This window comes from Tribolium madens, unplaced genomic scaffold, assembly GCF_015345945.1.
Source record: "Tribolium madens isolate multiple individuals breed KSU strain unplaced genomic scaffold, Tmad_KSU_1.1 Scaffold_19;HRSCAF=116;Tcas5.2_LG9, whole genome shotgun sequence".
NCBI classification, from domain to species: domain Eukaryota; kingdom Metazoa; phylum Arthropoda; class Insecta; order Coleoptera; family Tenebrionidae; genus Tribolium; species Tribolium madens.
In genome coordinates, this window is record NW_025400983.1 from 11938484 (window position 1) to 11958465 (window position 19982).

Sequence of the window (19982 nt, forward strand, 5' to 3'; positions counted from 1 at the left end):
GAATGTTTCAAAATAATTTTTGATAATTGTTGATAATTAACGATTCTGTCTCATTATACTCGTGTAAAACCTCTTATGCGAGAAAAATACTGCAAACTAGCAGGTAATGTCACCCACAAATTAATAAATGTCAAACTAAAAATTCCAGTAGACCAGCTATTTAATGAAAATTCTGGGCAAATTGGTATTATTTTCGTAACCTAGCAACGGATATAATTTTTCAATCACACCTTGAGGTGCCCTTCTGGGATTGGTGGATTTAAGAGTGTAATAACTCTCTTATGCAAGCAAAAATTACTTCTTCGGCTGCACTTTTTGGCGACCTATTGCCCCCGGCATTTGACATTTTTCTCTGGGGCGCGAATTCTGGCGCACCCTGTATGTTCCTGGTACCTTACCCTACATGGCATTTGTCTTTGGGGCGCGAGTTCTGGCGCACTCTGTATGTGCATATGATGTAGAACGTTGCTCCTTCAACTTTTAGAATCGCGATATCTCAGGAATGGTGATAAAACTTACCGTTTTCGAAAAAAGTTTAAAAAACGTCAAATTTTGACCTTTGACCCCGAATAACTTTTTTAGCACACATGGGATCGATGGGAACTTTTGACACTTTATCTCTAATGGTGTACCCAAGGTCTCCACCAAAATTTAGCTCTGTCGGAATCTCCGTTATTTGACCACTATTTTTATGACTAATTTGACCGGACTATCTATTTAAATCTATGTTTTTGTTAGCACAAAATGTATAAATAAGTTTGATTGTATTAAAAGACCTGTATGTTAGAGGTTTAGAAGATTAGATATGTTTTGTCGAACTAATTATGTTTTGTTTTATTTATAATTTTCATTAATATAGCGAGATTAATTTAATAATTGTTTAGATAGAATTGAGAATAGTTTGCAACATTTTAGTAGAGCTTATAATATATACATATGAACAGTTCATACAACAAGAGTTAATCAACTTTTTTGCTCACACTAATACCTTTTAACACTAATACTGTTTTAGTTTTATAGTTTGAAACTCTTGTTGTCTTAATAGCAACAGTATGTTGCTGTAATTTTTAATAAAACTGTACCAAAATTTATACAAATACTGATACATTAGTTATTTAGCCTCAACCTAATTTAATCAGTTTGTTTTAAGAAAGATCATCTGTCTCATGGTTGTAATACCAACATACGGAGGGTGACATTCCGGACATACAACACAGCGATCTAATTAGAATGTTTAAGACAAAATTGCCAAATATTTGAATTAATCTGCCGAGATTTTGTCATGCAAACAAAAATATAACGACAGTTTCTACACTTTTACGACAAGCTTTTACCGTCAGTCTGTATATCTAAACTAGGTATAATATGAAATAATTTAAGTTTATTTCAATAAACCCATAACTGTAGATTTTGACTTCGATATAAGCACCTCATTAAAAACGTCAATGGAAAATTTATTTTTGTCTGTTTGATCAATGTGGCGCACTAATTTTGTTAAACTTTTTTAGATGGGGGTTGCTGGAATCAATTTATTGATAATACCCCTACATTGTTAGCAAATATCGGACAGGCAGCACGTAGACGTGACAAGGGATTGCGCTTAAACTCTCGTTACTTCACTCAGCTTTTCTGATGGCATGCGAATGGCACCGTCATTTGCCTTTTAATTAAAACAAACATCAATTAAGCATTGCAATAAAGTTAATTCGCATTAATTTGCTTTTAATTTATTGCTGGAATTTTTGGAAGGAGTTGTCTCGAGGATGAATTAAGAATTTGCATTTGAAAAATTGGTTCAATCAGAAGATCGCTTTGATGCATCATTAAACTCTTTGGGGATAGAGGACTATATATCGGCTTTAAATTTATAACGTTTCATTAGATCCGGGTTTTTGTAGTTTACAGCTGACCATAAATCACTTTCATCTGGTGCATGACGTGCTTGTAATGTTATTCACACTTTTACACTCTTTGAACAATTTCAATTTCATGACACTTTTTGATACAATGTGTCTAAAATTTAAGTTATAATTTAGTCGTTGATTTAATGAAATAGTTAGCATCTTGGATGCACCTCGACACACGTCAATAACACTACAACTTCGCTAAGTTGCCAGTTATTTGGAGAGTTTGCTTATGATACATACTGCACATGACAGTTAGTCCGTGATTTGGCCATTGTGGAATATTCAGCCATTATAACAAAATGACATTTAACCTTTAGATTTTGGTTTAATGAAGTTATGCTGAAGCGGAACAAACTTTTTAAATTGACATGTAGATGTTTGCCCTTTTGTTTTAAAATATATTTAAATGTTAGCTTTCAAACAATTTAGGATCAGCAAAAGTTAAGTTGAATATCGAAATGCTAAACTAACAACAACATAGGACGCAGCTCTCCTAAGTCAACTCCAATGTATATAAATTTCTTATTGTGTAATATCATTTTCAAGGTATAGAGAATATATAGTCCCATTGAAAGTTTTACGATATCAAATTGAAATGTTGCAGTTGCAGCATGTTTACTGAAAAAGTACACTTTGTTACCATTTCACTAGCAAATTGCGCAGGGAGCACTTTAATCATGACGCTAAGTGACCTTTTATACACACCTTAACAAGCCGTCACTTTTATGCGTATTAGTCACGTTGCTAATAGCAACTGTCATATTAGCCACGGGCTGAAGTTAGCTTTCTGTAATTCTAATAATTTTTCGAGTGTGAATCTGACTGCACGAAATGAAAATGTTGGGGGAAACGCGTTGTGACGCGAGTAGCAAATTTGTGGTCGACTGTAATTTAAATTTTGCCCTCAAGAAAAATAATACTTATTGCTAACTTCACCGAAGTGCTTTCTGTCAGTTGTCATTTAGTTGTCATTTAGACGGGGCTGCGGCTTGTGAAAAATGAATGAAAATGAAAGTGAAGATGATGTTTTTATTGGAATTTGCACTCCACCCGAGATTATCGAAGCAGCGGCCTCGGCAACTGCTACTTTGCTGCCGGAAAAATCAAAAAGTCAGTACGAACGTGCATATAAACTTTTCCAAGATTGGCGTCAAGAAATTAAATAAATTCTGTATCTGAGAATGTGCTGCTTGCATATTTTCAAGATCTTTCGAAAAGGATGAAACCATCGTCTTTGTGGACAGTCTACTTAATGTTGCGGATGACGCTTAATCTAAAAAAACAATGTTGAGATAGGAAAATATCTTAAATTGTGTGTGTTGCTGGATAAATCTGATGGTTATAAACCTAAAAAGTCGAAAAGAGCAAATTAAAGAATTCTTATCGTCTGCTCCTGACAAGGAATACCTATTTACAAAGGTAAACTATAATACCAAATTAAATTAAAATTAAGTACAAATATTTTATTTAAGTAATTTTTTTGTGATGATTGTAGAAAAAGTATAGTATGTAACACGTGTATAAACTTCTCTAGACATTCGTTTTATTAAACACTCGCTCCGCTGCGCTTCGCTCGTGCCTAATGAAACTCATGTCTAAGTGGCGTTTATAACACTAGTTACATAATATACAGGGTGTTTACAGTCTTGGAGTCAAAATTTTACCTAGTAATAAAAGAGTACAGAAATACTGTAATCGAGAAAAAAACTCATACAATTGTTATTATCAAGAATATTATTTAACTCCAAAATATTGGTACACGGTTTGAGGGTCACTGGAATTATTTCCTTGTTCAGACAAAATTGTATTGTTGCAACAGGTTAAAAAATCGTATCTATGACAATGAAAGAGAAAAGTCACTTCATAGTTTTGACACTGTTATCATTTGATTTCCTTTTGCTTTAGTTTTTATCAAAATTCGAAGATCTTCTGTTTAATCTCTTTCAGCGAATGGTTTCCAATAGGTTTGATTCGTTTTTCTTAATTTTTCTCCAAATTTATTAACATGTATGGCAAAATATTAAAATAATAAATTGGTTGTTGCAATTAAGATTATGAAGCAGCAATTCTCAGACAAATAGTGTAAAATGAAAAATTTCCTTTAACAAAGGTGAATTTTTGATTTATATAGCGTATTAGTTTTCTTTTACCGTGAATATTATCTCATTTAAATTTCAACCTCAAGACTGTAAACACCCTGTACTATTATACACAGTGAATCAAAAGTATCGGGCCATCTCTTGGGTTGTGATAAAAGACATCCAACTGAGTTAAATGTTTACTGATAAATAATTGTTTGAGTTTTTTTTCACGAGATATAGTTCTTCAGAGGTTAGATTTTGCAACATTAAACAGATACCTTTAAAAAAATCGTTACTTTGTGTCTTATGGTGTAAAAAAACATTTAACAAACATCGGAAATAAAAAAGCTACATATGAAAATTGAAAGTTCTGTTTTCTCTCGGAAAAAAGACTTGAAAAAAATCTGCATTCATTTCTATGCTCAGCTGAAAGTCTTCTATCACCATCCGAGAGTTGGCCTGACACTTTTGAGTCACCCTGTACATTGCGACAAAAATATGTTTGTTTGAAAAAGTCACTTTTTATTTAGCTAATGCAATTTGCTTTCTCTATAAAAGATTTTGAGACTATAACTTGCACAGCAGGTTATTTTAACAATTTTAAAAGTTTTGCTTAAGCATACGCGAGATAGTTTTAGTCAAAGATACCATGAACATAGGAAAAATGTTAAAAAAATTCTATCTATAAAATTTCGAAATTACGTAAGTTTAAATTTTGTACTTCAACTGTATTTATTTCTGTTGAAAAAAAATTTTTTCATGTTTTTTGCTACAGGCTATTAGAAGAGGCAACAAAGAAGCTGTATCCTAAATTGTAACCATGTTTAAAGTTACTTTATGGCTTTTAAATTATAGGCAAAAATTTTGTACTTTTACTAAATAATTATGAAAAAACATCTACAAAATCATCAGTAGGTAACACTAAATAAACATTTAAAAAAATGTCAAATGTCAAAATTTTTAGAATTTTTGAAACATTTTTTTCATGTTCTTGGTATTTTACCTTACTTAAAATTTTTGTCTGAGGCGCAAGTTCTGAAACACCCTGCACAAAATATTAAAAATTATTCTCGTAGGATGTAGTCTTTCCATATTTTCTTACTTGAGGGATTATTAAAAATTAATTAATTACTTGCTCTGTGTTTCTTGCTGTAATTATCTGCGTTTCAATTACGTTCTGTTAATTACATTATGTTAAAACTTAATTTAGTTTGACATTGTTTAGTTTAATTTGCGTCGATGCAATGCTCGTAGTTGTATATCGGTTGACAGAATATTGTTAATTACAATTGTTATTTCAGTTAAAGAATTTCAGTTTGTAATTTAAAAATTTGAAATTGTTACGGCATCCTAAATTTTTAATTGAAAGTTCACCAAATAAACATGTTTTAAAAATTGTCATGACGAACTTTACGAACAATGAAGCGTTAATCCCGAACCACGCCATAAAATGAAATTATCGCGTTCTTGGTATTATTAATTTTCATTTTTAATTAAAACAGACTATGAAAGGAGTCCTTACCTATAACGGTCGCTAGTATGATGAAACCCAATAGTACTGCAATTCCTACCATTGTGACAATCTTGATTGTTTCATCGTGCTGGTAATAATTGAAAGTTCTATTCACACTAAAGTTCGAACTGAAATTACTGTTCAATAAACTATAGTTCGGATATAAATATGAATCGTCGATTTTTTTAACCAAAAAATTTGAAGTTTCGTTGCCATCGAGAGGATACCACACGTCGTTACTTTCTTCAGTCGACGAAGCGATTGTTATGATATTGTGAAAAATAGTTGATTTTAACGAAAAATTCTCGGGAGGGGCCGCAATAACCGCCGGCTCTTGCTCTTTTCCAGACATCGCAGCGAGAGGTCGCCACAAATGATGGCTTCTAACGTAATCCATTTCTCCCCTAGAATTCAATTAACACTTCACATTGTAGTTTATTCCATTCAAGTTGCGTCGTTATTTTCACCATTGCACCGCATCTGTAATTGAATGAAACGCATTACTAATGACTCTTGTTTTAAAAATTTTGCTAACAATAGTTCAGTTTTAATTTCCGGGTCAAGAAGAGCGACAGTCTATGAAAACAAAACCGGGAATTTTTGCCGTAAATAAAAGTACAAAAAGATGTGGTGATTATTAAAGTTCGGTGTACAAAGGAGGACAAGAATTTTCATATAAATGAGAAAATCAGCTGCGGTTTTTCGATTAAAAAAACGCGATATTATTGCTTTTGAGAAAAAACAATTTTCCGTTGCTGAGCCGTAGACATGGTTGGATTTTTTGAGACATGTAAGAAATTAGGAGATTACGAGCGACATTTTCGTATAGACAGTCTGCCATCATACTTTCGAAAGCAAATCGGCTAAAACCGTTAAAAGCGAATGAGACAAGATAAGACCACAAATAGAGCATAAAAGAGATAGAAAAGACGAATTTGCTCACTAAAGCTAAACCAAAGATTATGATAATATGTGTTTTGTGAAAAGGAGAGGAGTGGTTTAAAAACATCCAAGCAGATAAGAATAAAACGTTTTTTAATACAAATAAAAAGGTATTTAGAGCAAATTAGAAATCGATTGCACTGAAAATTTCTTTGAGTTTTAATCTTGTGCCGGAGTTTATTCAAAGTATGGAATTTGCTGTTATATGTTCATTAAAATATAGAAAAATGTCAGAGTAGGATACAAAGTGAATTTTGCTGTCACAAGTTAAAAGTTCTCTGACATAACGAGTTAAAAGTTCTCTGACATAACAATATGTATGTGCTGCATTTTGGATGTCTGAATAGGGAATCTCCGAAACTAAGAGGTTTAGCCAAAAACGAGTGATACATTCTGGGGCTCATTTTTTGAGAATATATATTGGTGAAAACTGCATCTTGCTATCGTCTTTTGTTTTCGATTTACAGACAAAAGTTGACATTTTAGCGAAATATAAAAAAATCATATCTTTGTTCTTATTAAAGATACAGATGTGAAACAAAGACATTATACAGGCACTTGTTCACGCAGAACTTAATAATGTTTTTAACAATTTTTTTCAGTTATTGGTTTAGCAGTAATAAGACAAACTTGTATTTTTTTTTAAATAGGAATCATAGGTGGCTATAACATTTCTAAAAAACTTTTTTTTTCTGATCTTAAAAATATATATGAATATATGTTTTAAATGTTTTTGTTAATTTTTAAATAAAATAAATTATTTTTGGGTAATATTTTGACATTTTGTTGGTGATTGGCCTTGAAAACAAATTGTTATTTTGTGTGTCATTATCAAATAAGTATTTTAAAAATTTATTTAAGTAAAAATGCAAAATTACGAAAAAATTTTGAAAAAATGTCAACTTTTGTCTATAAGTCGAAAACAAAAGACGACAGCAGGATGCGGTTTTCACCAATATTATTTTCTTAAAAAATTAGCCCCAGAATGTATCACTCGTTTTTGGCTAACCTTTTAGTTTCGGAGATTCCCTATTCCGACATCCAAAATGCAGCACCCTGTACATACATTTTTGTGTTATGTAGGTATAAAACAAATAATAGAGGATTTTTTTTTTATTAGTTTAATTACCATTTCGAATTTTTTCATCTTATTGTTTTTTTAGCATTATAACAAAGAATTCAAGAAACCCACTAAGATAATATGTTTTTTGCTTTTCAATTTGAGAGACGTATTTTTAAGGTAATCTTCTCACCACTCTGGAACGGCTAAGAAAATCGCAGATACTTTTATCGTATTCAACCCTAGTACCGCCATAAACCTTCAGACACCACTTTCAGACAATAATACATACATTCGATTTCAAATATTTTTTTTGTATTAAATCTCACCTAAAAAGTTTTAATGAAAGCGAAATTCGACACTAAAATGTTTTATTTCATGTTATCTATTTATCCAAAAAGTGGCCACAAGCTCTAATTTTGCATGTAATATAATCATTTTGTTATCGTTAGATCCCTAGTAATTTTATCCCTCATATTAGTAAATTAATATGAGTGAAATAATCAAGATATTAAAATTAATAAATCAATTAGAGATAAGTGAAATTTATTTGCGTCTACACCAACTTCATTAAAATTAAACATACTATATTTTTAATCTAAGAATAGATAAATTTTTAGCAAGAAATGTACAAAGAACGCTTTTTTTCAATAATTGCTGATGCTTTACTCTATTAATAATGCAGTGGGTTTGACAAGGTAAAAAGTGAAGGAAATTGTAATCTCTCTGTGAATAGTACACGTCAAGTTAGCAAACGATTTCCCAATTTAGATGTTTGCTTTCAAACCTTTGGCTTAGAGACCTTATTGTAAAGCTCTAGCAGTTTCCGTTAGATTGATTTTGATCCAATCGATTTTCCCTAAACTTTAGAGAAGATTTATAACCTAACAATTATATCGTTTTTGTTGCTCACACAATAAACAAATTTTCAATTAAACCTGTCCCTGGACAATCATTTATAATTTATAATGGTCCTAATTAAGCTATTGGGGTGAAAATAATTATAGGTTGATGCCCAACTCTAGTCAAAAATTTGTTGTTTTATCTTATTGATCCGGCGAGGGTTTACAATTATTATTGATAAATTTATGTAATAAATTTTTCTTGTTATGTGAAATTTTTTCGAGTATTTGGAATGTGCAGATTACGTTGTCGACCGGAATATAAATCATTTGGGATTTTGTTATCAAATATAAATAAACCGCTTAATTTAACTGCAAATAAAAGAATTTACTAACAGTTTAATTTATATTTTATATTTATGAGCGGCAAATATTTATTTCTAGTTTTTGAGAGTAAATAAACATTAAATCCATTTTAAATATTTGGGGTATAAACACTTTGATGGAAATTTCATAGAAATGACTTAATCGAAAATATATGATGTTTCAAGCAGAAATCTTCGCCAAAAGCTGTAATAAATCTAAGAAAGTCGCTTCCTTTTACTACATTCAACTAGAAATGTTTGATTCATCACAGGGCGCTATCGCATCAAAGTGTTTTAGCTGAAATATCATCAGATTTGTACGTTTAAAGATTGCCGCGTTTATGGAGCGGAAGTAAACACAAAAATAAAAACAAACACTGAAGAAAAATATGTTTGAATAAGAAACTCAACTCATATTTAATTTAATTACTTTTGATGTCAAATTTATTATTCTAAAAAATAAACACACCCAGTTGGATAGTATATAGTATTTAAGTATTTGGAGAAGTAACAAAATAAATAATTAACATCTCATCAAACTAATTCGCGATTTTAATTAAAATTTAATTAAACTGTGCATACTTCCAATTAGATGCATGCACAACCATGACATGTTTAGAATAATAAGAAGACGCATTGTTACATAGTGTTTAGTGAAGAAAGAATTAGTGTGTAATTGAATTTATTTTTATTGTATTTGGACTGTTTTTATTCTTTAATTCTCCATATTAACGAAATTATTTAAAGTATTGATAGAAAAATAAAATATCAGGTGGAAGGTGTTCAATGATTTTAGTGATAAAATTCTTATTTGAAATGAAGTTGCGTGTTAACAACAGCAAGAATAAATTTTAATCAGTTTTGCTCTTTATGAACTTGAACAAGTTAAATTGTAAAAGAAAATTTAAAATTATGTTTCAAGTGGCTATTTTGAAATAAATTAATTAGAGTTTTGTTTCATTAATTAAACGAAAATTTTACTCAAATATAAAGCTTATTTATTTTTTATGATTGTTCTCTTTAATATTTTAAGGAAACATGTTTTGAGGTGTAAGAGTTAAAACGTCTTTTTTATTTGTAATTCAGGAAATGATCTTTAATTTTTGTATGTGTTTGGTAGCATTCTGAACGGCATAAATATTTGATTTCTTCTCAAGAGATAAAAAATATACACGAGTCTCAAGTGCTAATGACTCCAGAATTCTTCGAGACTAAGAATAAATTTAAGGATAACAATAGCGTCTGAAAATAAATGCAAAGTTTGTTTAGCTCAAGCGAAAAGATTTGGAACAAAAAGGAAGCGCTTCCGCCATTTGTACACATGTTGAAAATTCTTTTTTCCGGTAGGAATGTGTGTCGAAAGGAAAAAAGGATAATTTTATTTTATTTTTACTTGCCTTAACATTTTAGTCCTTCCGATTTAATTTTTTTCTAAAGAAAGCACACAAAACCTCTTAAAAAATTCAGAAAATCGAAAATGGTTTAAACGTTTTCGCGGGTCGCCGAAAGTTTGTTTTGATAACACCTCTCGCTCGCTGGACGCCCGATGAGAATCTACAAGTTTAACAAAACCGACGCTTCTCTTGTGTACGTCTCGACGCATACGCAAACGTATATCTCTGTCTTTTTCCAACGCCGTGCCGGCTGTGACGTCCTCTTAGTGCAACATCGTGTATGGATTAGGCCAGAGCTGGAGCCACAGCCGCGCAGTTTATTGATGGATGCTGTATGGACAGTCCAATCAAAACTAATCCTATTATTGGTAGTTTCTCTACTATTACTATCAACGCAAGCAACTTTAAAACGTGTGCTTAATGCATTATACCAAAATTCGGAGCTGTTTTGACGGAAAAAAGGCTCAACAGAGGACAGTCGAGTAATTAGGGATTTGCAGATGGATAACACACAGAAAGTAAACAAACAACAAGGCTAGAAAAAATAAAATTTAATTGTTTCGGGGGAAGCACTTGTGGTACACCACGTGGAAAAGTATTTGCAATATTGATGGGGTAATTCATTATTGTCATTAGGTAATTGATTTTGACCGGGGCAGATATTGGTGATGCAAATTCTGGGAAATGCCATAGGTGGGATTTTGGATTAACCACAATAAAATTTTGAGGCTGGCTGGTCAGAGATGGAGAGAGTGGTAAACTCTACCATCTGAATGAATCAAAAAGCTACGCTTACAAGTATAAGGCCGTTTCATTCTCCATGATAACTGTTTCTGCAGAGTGCCCATAAAAACAAAAAGACAGAGCCTTATTGTGCGCCCTCGGTGGTCGATTAACAAATCAAAGCTACAATATTAAATTAACAGCAGTTCAATTTATAAACAATCAATGTTATAAAATAATAGTATAAAATGATAAAAAGCGTGTTTCATTTGTGGGACAAAAGATGTTCGCTTATTTGAAATTCCAAGCAATATGCAACAAAGGCAAAAATGGTTCGAAACTTTTGAAACGTTTTGCGGTAAGCAAATTTATGCAGACAATAATAAGGGCAACCTTTTACTTTGTATTTTAATATTAAAGACACTACAAAAATTACGGATTACTCAACAAACAAACCACTTAGCAGAAAAATATTGAAGTTATAAATTGTTCTGACCTACCTCGTGTTATGTTTTTTTGCAATTCTAATTTATTAGTATTTTGCTAGTCTAGAATGTATTTAAAATAAGCTCGGATCTTGGATATTTTATAGCATTTCAATTGATGTTTTAAGCACTTAACCTTAAAAATAAAAAGTCTAAAAAGTCTCAATCGACAGATCGAAATCGGTAGATGGAGCGCAATAAGGTACTGACGCCCGAAATGCAACAGAAACAAAGTTTATATGGAAAAATCGAAAATTAAAACGGCCTTATAAGCGTAGCTTTTTGATTCAGATGGCCTTGACTCTATTTTTATTTTTGCTGTTTGTAATAAAAATTGTTCTTAATAAAAGGAATCAATTGCTTGTTTATTTACTAGGTATCTATCTGATGAAAACAATTAAAAATTAATGCTATTATAAGAGAGATTAAAAATGCAAGAAATTTCGAATATTTCGAATAAACACCAGACAATTTTCAGATGCAACCCAAAATACATTTACAGATACTACTAAGTGTTAGGTACTTGATATTCTGTTTGAATTTTTTCAATGATATAAACATAAGTAGCTGTGATAGCTTTGGCAGTTTTAATAAATAGCGTCCTACGATGTACTTTTGATGGGCATAACATTTTTGTAGAATTCTCCATATATCAAGGTCATTTCGGTTTTTTTGTCGTTTGAGTATACTTTGAATTCACGAGAAAAAAAAGTGGATTTGATAACATTGTCAAATCTAAAGAATCCCATATCAACAACTACTTTAGTTTAAAGTTAATAATCAAAATTTTTCTAACGTAACAAAAGCCAAGTTGTCTGCGAGAATGTATTGTGGGTTGCGTCTGAAAATCAGTTAGGGTCTTTATTATAAATTACCCAGCCTGTATGAGTGCAAAACTGTTTTTTAACACTCAAATGCTTTTTTGTCTGAATCTTCGGTCTCAACAAACAACGGCATATTCTTGCCTTAAAAAAAACACAAAAAAGTCGTTTTGCACACTTAATATAAAAATAACTATTTTGAGTGTTGTTGATAGAAGTGTGAATTTGGCCTCACTATTTTTTTTTTTATTTTTCCGGCCTCATTTTGAGTCTAGAAAGAGAGCTATTACGGTATCGGAGTAAGTGTAACCTAACAATATTTACCGGATTATTCTTACTTTTAACACAACAAAAAGTCAATTAATTTTTTTTGGAACAATATGAAATAAAATTACATTACAATATAACATGTTTATTTAAATGTGGCGTCACAGTTGGCAATGACTATCACTGCGTTGTGAATGGACCACAATTTTTAATACGCTCGGCGAAGTGTCAAAGGTCAGCTTAATAACTTTCGCGATGGTTCGTTTACAATCAAACTTTCATGGATAGCTTTGACGCCAAATTAAAAAAAACAGCCGTTACATCTGGTAAGCCTCTTATTACAGTACTCATTGATACTCTAATATTTATAACGTATTATTTTAAATTTTGCTTAGACAAGCTTGGTTGGCTAGTTGCGAAAAAATAAACATAGAGGACAAATATAGGTATTTTTTTTAATAATAATTGTTATAGCTAACTTTTTACGAGTCCCAAATGTTCAGCTACCTCAACTTCAAAAAATTTTCTCTCTAGCATGCTAATTATTTTCACTTTTTTAAAGTAAGAGACTGGCGACACAATTAAATATTTGTTAATTAGTTTTTGGCGTGGAGTTTTGAACTTTATATTATTTATTTTTAAAGAATAAGATTAACAATAGGCAAAATTACACAAGGAAACTATTTTTTTTTGAGAAAAAAATGTAATCTCAAAATGACATTACCTACCAAAATTTAATGCTCGTAATTGTACTCATAAGATACGTTGTCATTGACGACGTATTTTATAGAAGAGTGAATGTTAAAGGCAACATAAGAGATAAGCTTAAATACATCATAGAAACAGTATAAGATAGTAGCGTAGAAAAATATATTTTTGGCTAAAATAGTGTACATTGAATAAGATTAATATAGACATAGAATAAAATTAACAATAGACAAAATTACACAAGGAAACTATTTTTTTTTTGAGGAAAAAATGTAATCTCAAAATGACATTACCTACCAAAATTTAATGCTCGTAATTGTACTCATAAYATACGTTGTCATTGACGACGTATTTTATAGAAGAGTGAATGTTAAAGGCAACATAAGAGATAAGCTTAAATACATCATAGAAACAGTATAAGATAGCAGCGTAGAAAAATATATTTTTGGCTAAAATAGTGTACATTGTTTTGAATTAAACCTATATTGGTCTAAAGAAGTATAAATAAACTATGGATTGGCATTTATTTACTCAAACACTGATCCCATAAAAAAATTCCAATTTCTTATTGACGTTAGCGATCTTGAATACCTGTATTCGAAAATAAATTTATTAAAAAAATAAACTTGTTTTTATTTTCACAAACAGGAATGTTTGTACAAGAATTATAGCAATTTGGAAAGTTTGCATTGCTGAAACTTCCATTCCAATTTTGTCTTTTAATATCATCCTAGTCAAGTGATAATCCGAATTTTTTTGCTTAAATTCGGTGGCACGCACGTGTGATACAACAGTAAGTTTTATTTTTATATCTTGCATATTTATTATGTTTGCTCCAGCTAACATCGTAAATAGCCGGAAAATAACAAGCAAAAATAGAATTTATTTTTTCTTTCTGTGTAAAAGTGCTGATCGATAGGGTTTCATTACAGACAATTAGTGGTTTCAATATTCTAAATACAGGGTTTGGCCATTAATTTCTTAGCAGTTTGAGTGTGAGTGATGATGGATATGACATTGCCACTATTATTCAGAGAGAGTTTCGTTGCAGTAGTTGGAGTAATTTATAGTGCTAGTAATTTTGACATTTACATTTGTAGTAAAAATTGGTATTTCCAAGTACGTCGCTTAATTAATGCCATTAAGTTTAAAGTTTCTGTAACAATTTACGATGGCTTAATTTCTGGTTTACTTCAATTTGTATGCAGGTGTTTAAAATTAATACATAGTTGAATTAAACACAAGAGTTCTAACAAAGTAACTACATAGATTGTTACTTAATTGTTACAATCAAAATACTGGAACTACATATTTAATATTTTAAGAAATTGATCAACTGCAAATCGTATAAAGATATTGATCTACTTATCTTGTAGGAAAAAAGAAAAAGTGTTTGAATCCAACCGTCCAATCGGACCACTAATTTTGATGTCAAAGAGGTGCTAAGCCAGCTTAGTGACTATGTTGATCCAATTAGAGTTTGCAAAGGAGATTAACACATTATTAGAATTTATGAAGTCCAAAGAACAAAGTGACAAAATGCAAACAACAAGTGTGTAATTTTATAACCTGTACCGGTGATTAAAGTTGCAAATTGATACAATTTAAGTGACCATTTTACATAGGTAATTTTTCCACGAACGATCCATTTTAATTTCCAGCATATAAAACCAATTGCGAAATGTTCAATTTCTGGTAATTATCGAACAACAAAAGGTAATAATTTGAAATGGAGTTTTTTCTTTATTTGTGCTAGCAGATATTAATTAAGACATTAATTAAAGCACTACTAAAATTCTCTTAAATTATTTCTTTTCCAAAATAAACGCCAGCTTTTAAGGTAAAAAATAATCGTGTCGCATTTGCTGACGGGGAGTTTTTCAAGCATTGCTGAATGGTTATTTTTCGGTATCGAGCTTTCATTTTTTTCTTGTGTTGTTGGAAATAATTATACAATTAGTTTTGAGTAACAACACAAATGGCACAAGTTTTTTTATTAATGAAAGGTACTAAACTGTGTTTTAGTTAAATTTGAATACAATGGCGTGCTCTATTTCGACGTCAAACCAGACACTCAAACAAAGGCATTATTAAGGAAGGGTACGTGTTCACAAAATTATTGCGTGATGCCAAAATAATTAATAACGCAATCTTATGTTTACAATGGCACATTTAATTTTGCAGATTCATCGATCATGAAATTAATGGGCTTGCAGAATAAAAGAATCAAATCAAATAATAATTCAGCCGTGAATAAAAACCGGCTTGGAGAAAATTTCTTCGTGGTCTGCATCTTAGGAATTACGGGAGTTTTTCTTTGATAAAATCTCTACTTTAAATTAACTTTTTTGTAATTAAAAGCAAAAATATCGATTTAGATTAGATATTTTTCATACTCTAGAGCAACGTGGACAGTTTTTGATACATAAATCCTCTTTGTACATTTATCAAAGAAAAATATGGCCGCATTTGCTGCAATGATAGATATGAAATTTGCGTCTTTTTTAGATGCGAGTAAATAAATAGATTTTAGGGGCGTTTGAACTTTATCTTCTTGGAAAATTTTTCACATGTGAAATAAAACACGACTGTGGGAATATTTTATTCAAATTGAATATCAAAATGAAAATTGATACATATTCGTTCCAAAGTAACACAATTAAATATACATAAATTTTTGAGCATTTTTAAATAATTCACCACTTATTGATTCTCAGCTCTAAAAGCTTCTAAGTGGAATTTTTCATCCGGTATTAAGTTTTTTAATTTAAAAAATGATCCGACCTAAATGAATATTTTTAAGTGGGAAACGTAATTGCTGCTATTATTTTTATAAGAAATTGTGTTTTTATTTCGGACGATTTATTATAATATGCAATTGTTTTTGAGATCGTAATCTTTTCAAACTTGTTTCAGTTAAATTGCAGCCATTTTACATCTGTCACTCGGATTGAAATCAAAATTTTTAATTAAATATTCATTTTGAGAATATTTTAGCGATTTCAATCACTTCTTTATAAAGATATAAAAAAAATCGTAATTTTTAAATAAATATTTTGTTTCAGTGGTAATAATAATTTTGAGGTATATAGCTCAAGGATAAAAAAATCATAACACTGTAATTTATATCGCCAGAAATTAATTTTGTTTTGATGGAACGTTTCCTGTTGGCAAAAGTAGTAAACTGTTTTTATTCATTTAGCAATTATTGATTTCCCAATCTCAACAGAATTATTTAAACTTAACTACATTGATGGCTGGAAGAATGTTCATTATTAATCATTAATAATGCAGCTGTGTTAAAATCTTTTAGATTTACTTATTGTCTCAACTTAGTTCATGTCATATTTTAATATTATTTGTCAATGGTGAATCTGACAGGCCTAAATGTTAGCAATTTTTAATATTTTTCTACCAGTACCAAATCTGGGAACAGGAAATGCGATCAATAAGACTTAAGTGGCATCAGGTGTGGCAGAAGTAAAGTATAAAACTCCTTCAACAGTATCAAGCGCCTAATCGAAGACTAAAAGTTTCTATATACTCAAAGGACTTCGTTAAGACCTTACAACTTTTTCCGAATCGTAAGATGTGGTTCGCTCTTTTGAGCAATAAAACTATATTCTATCAGTGTCTCCAATTTATCACTTTTGCCTTTAAAGCCTAGAAAAAGTAATGAATTACTCTGATGAATAATCTTGTTATACAAACTGTCCCACATAAGATTTTCGGGTCTAATATATCTTTCTAACTTGATATCGTATTTTAATGAAATTTAAAATGTAGATCACTTAGAAAATGAACATTTATTTAGTATTAATAAAGTTACCTCAAAATAAAAAAAAAACATAATTTTAACACATATTTTCTCAATTTAAATTTAAGCGAAATAACTATTATATTGTTAAGCACTAAAAAATAGACCTCTGCAAAAAAATTAACTAAATCGCTCGTTTGAATCACCAGAAATACATCGATTATGTTGTTAAAATTTTGACTTAATTTTATCATATCAATGTCATTGTCGCTCGACAGCTAGGGGTGACTAAAATAAGGTAATATCTTTTTTATAGTCGCCCATGTTTTTGCATCTTCAGCCACTTTTAACACAATTTTATTGTTTTTTTTTTGTAAGCGGGACCTCTTTCAAGGACAGATTTTTGCTTATGGCATTTTTATTAGCGATTAACAATTTGATATAAAGTTTAAGTAATTTAGTATTTGTCAAAGACATGCTGAAATCACATTTCAAGGGATAGGATTGTTTTAGTAATGCGATATTTATATTTTCAAATTTCGTTAAAATCCGTTATCAAATAAGAGAGATAATAGATCCAAACGTTTTAGATGGGACACCTTGTAAAAAATTTATGGAATTCCTTCCTTTTCCTATTCGACAATCTTAATTGAATACTGAAAACAGAGAAAATACTCCTATGTAGGGAAATGTAAATTAAACATTTTGTTTGCTTGGTGGTATTTCTACTTCATGTAAATTCAGTTCAGACACGACTTTGTAAATAATTGCAAACAATTGTGACAGCTCATTTAGAACGTTACTGTAATAATAATAATTTGTCTGTGGTGTGCATTTTGAGGGTACATTATTTACCTCTGATTTGAAAGATTTTCTTTGTAGTAGTTACAACAAGGAATATAGCCCTTTTAAAGTTAAGAATTAGTTGTCACTCAAGTGTTCAAAGTTTGATGCATTATGCTTTCATTGGATTCTTGTGGTGCAGATAACTACACGTCGGAAGCTATGACCGTAACATTGATTTTTCTATACTTATAAAACGCAAGTAGTTTTCAAGTTGTCGGACACGATAACTTCTTGTTTCTTCTCAAGTGTTTTTATCTTTTATATTCTTTCAGTGCGTCTTTTTCTCATAAATATTTCTCCGTTTGCATTTGGCGGGAGCAAACAATTCCAAAATTACTTTTTGCAACATTTGAGTAAATTATTGCTCCATTTAGTAACGATAAAATCACGGCGTGTCCCCACATAACGAGCTTTCGAATTTTCTCTCGAATTTACGTGCAGTCTGCATGCGATACAGTCGCGATTACATTACCTAATCCACTCGGGGCGTACGGTCTCGACGTATTTTACTAGTGCATTTAATCCACTGATGCGTCAAAAAATTGTTTCAAAGTCTAAATGTCTGGCCCTTTCATCAGTTAAATACGAGTAGTTGGCTAAATTGGTGCGTCGATGGGTGGATCGAAACTTTTAAGAGCTGATTGAAAGCATGTAGAGCGTATTCTCTCAAAGCACGGTTTTGTCTAATGGAATTGAACGATGCTTGAGAACTGAAAAACTTGTTGTTTAATGTGGATTTGCCATGTACTAATTAGAACGTAGATTGCTACAATAATTCAAAACCAAATTGAGGATATTCAAAGACATTTAATTCTCTGTCTTAATTTAATAGCGAAGTAATTGCTTCTCTCAGTAATTAACAGGAATATGAAGAGAAGAAATGTATACACATAAGCCCTAATTATGGCACTTGTAGTAATTATAATACTTAATTATTTAAGAAAGTGCTCATTATACTCGGCAGTAAACCCCAAATTTTGAGTTGTTTGTGCTTTGTTGTTTACAGATCTTTGCATTTAATTTTTACGTGGCTGTTTTGTTATTTTGGGAGCTGTATAAGTAAGTTAAAAGAGCTAAAGTGTGAAACGTTTCTCTTATCTGAGACCAAATACGGGAGAAAAAACAATTTCCTTCAATTGGGTGACACTTGTTCCGGTCCTTTACGTCTTTACGTCTTGATTGAAACAAGTTAAATGTGATAAGAAGTTTGTTAAAAAGTATTTTGTGAAAGATCTTTTACAAAAATTTATTTACTCCTAGTTAAATTATTTAAAGTAAGACTGCCTAAATTACGTAATTTTATATGCATATGCGTACGTATGCATGTGCATGTAATTATTAAGGTAAGTGTTATTTTTAATTGTTTATTTATCTGAATTGTTATGAGTTTTCCAAGGAGGTTGTTTATTATAAGTAGTATATTATGCGTCACATTTATTTATTTTTAATTTCCTTTCCTACCTAGTTATGAGTTATGAAATTTTTGTATTTTTCAAATTTTTTCGTAAATATAATTTGTTGTTGCTAATTTGGAGTTTTAATTTTTTTTCTACAATTACATGTATGCTCAAACGTCTAGTTAATCTAATAACATTTAGTCAATATTTAAACAATATTTACTTTGTGAGAAAATAGTATATTGTTTTATTAGGTTTAAAAGTCACTTTTAGCCGAATTAAACATGGTACTTTTTCTCCAACCAACAATAACTTGTGCAAAATTTAAAAATGCTACCCAGTAACTGAGATTAAAATATACAGGGTGCGCCAGAACTCGCGCCCCAGAGTAAAATGTCAAATGCCGGGGGCAATAGGTCGCCAAAAAGTGCAGCCGAAGAAATAATTTTTGCTTGCATAAGAGAGTTATTACACTCTTAAATCCACCAATCCCAGAAGGGCACCTCAAGGTGTGATTGAAAAATTATATCCGTTGCTAGGTTACGAAAATAATACCAATTTGCCCAGAATTTTCATTAAATAGCTGGACTACTGGAATTTTTAGTTTGACATTTATTAATTTGTGGGTGACATTACCTGCTAGTTTCCAGTATTTTTCTCGCATAAGAGGTTGTACACGAGTATAATGAAACAGAATCGTTAATTATTATCAACAATTATCAAAAATTATTTTGAAACATTCTGGAAATTCCTGATGAACCGACTTCTTCACAGGTATTGTTCCTTCTCAACTTTTTCTTCGATCTGATACAGATTAACAAACCGATAAATGAATTTTAGAGCTTGAAAACTAGTGCGTTATCTTTATGAAACA

At 30.8% G+C, this 19982-nt stretch overlaps 1 protein-coding gene across 3 annotated transcripts in view; it reads right to left on the bottom strand.

Moving 5' to 3' along the window:
• The window catches only part of LOC123009436 (5-hydroxytryptamine receptor-like), a 93529-nt gene that overhangs the window by 50022 nt on the left and 23525 nt on the right, over nt 1-19982 (bottom strand). Inside the window, exons 1-2 of one of the 3 annotated variants that reach the window (XM_044405749.1) lie at nt 10108-10235; nt 5511-5981 (exon numbers count right to left, since the gene is read on the bottom strand). In XM_044405749.1, coding sequence (XP_044261684.1) covers nt 5511-5898 — 388 coding nt within the window. In that variant the 5' untranslated portion in view covers nt 5899-5981; nt 10108-10235. Of the gene's footprint in view, nt 1-5510; nt 5982-10107; nt 10236-19982 lie in introns of those variants that run through there. The other 2 variants (XM_044405751.1, XM_044405772.1) reach the window with 2 other exon arrangements.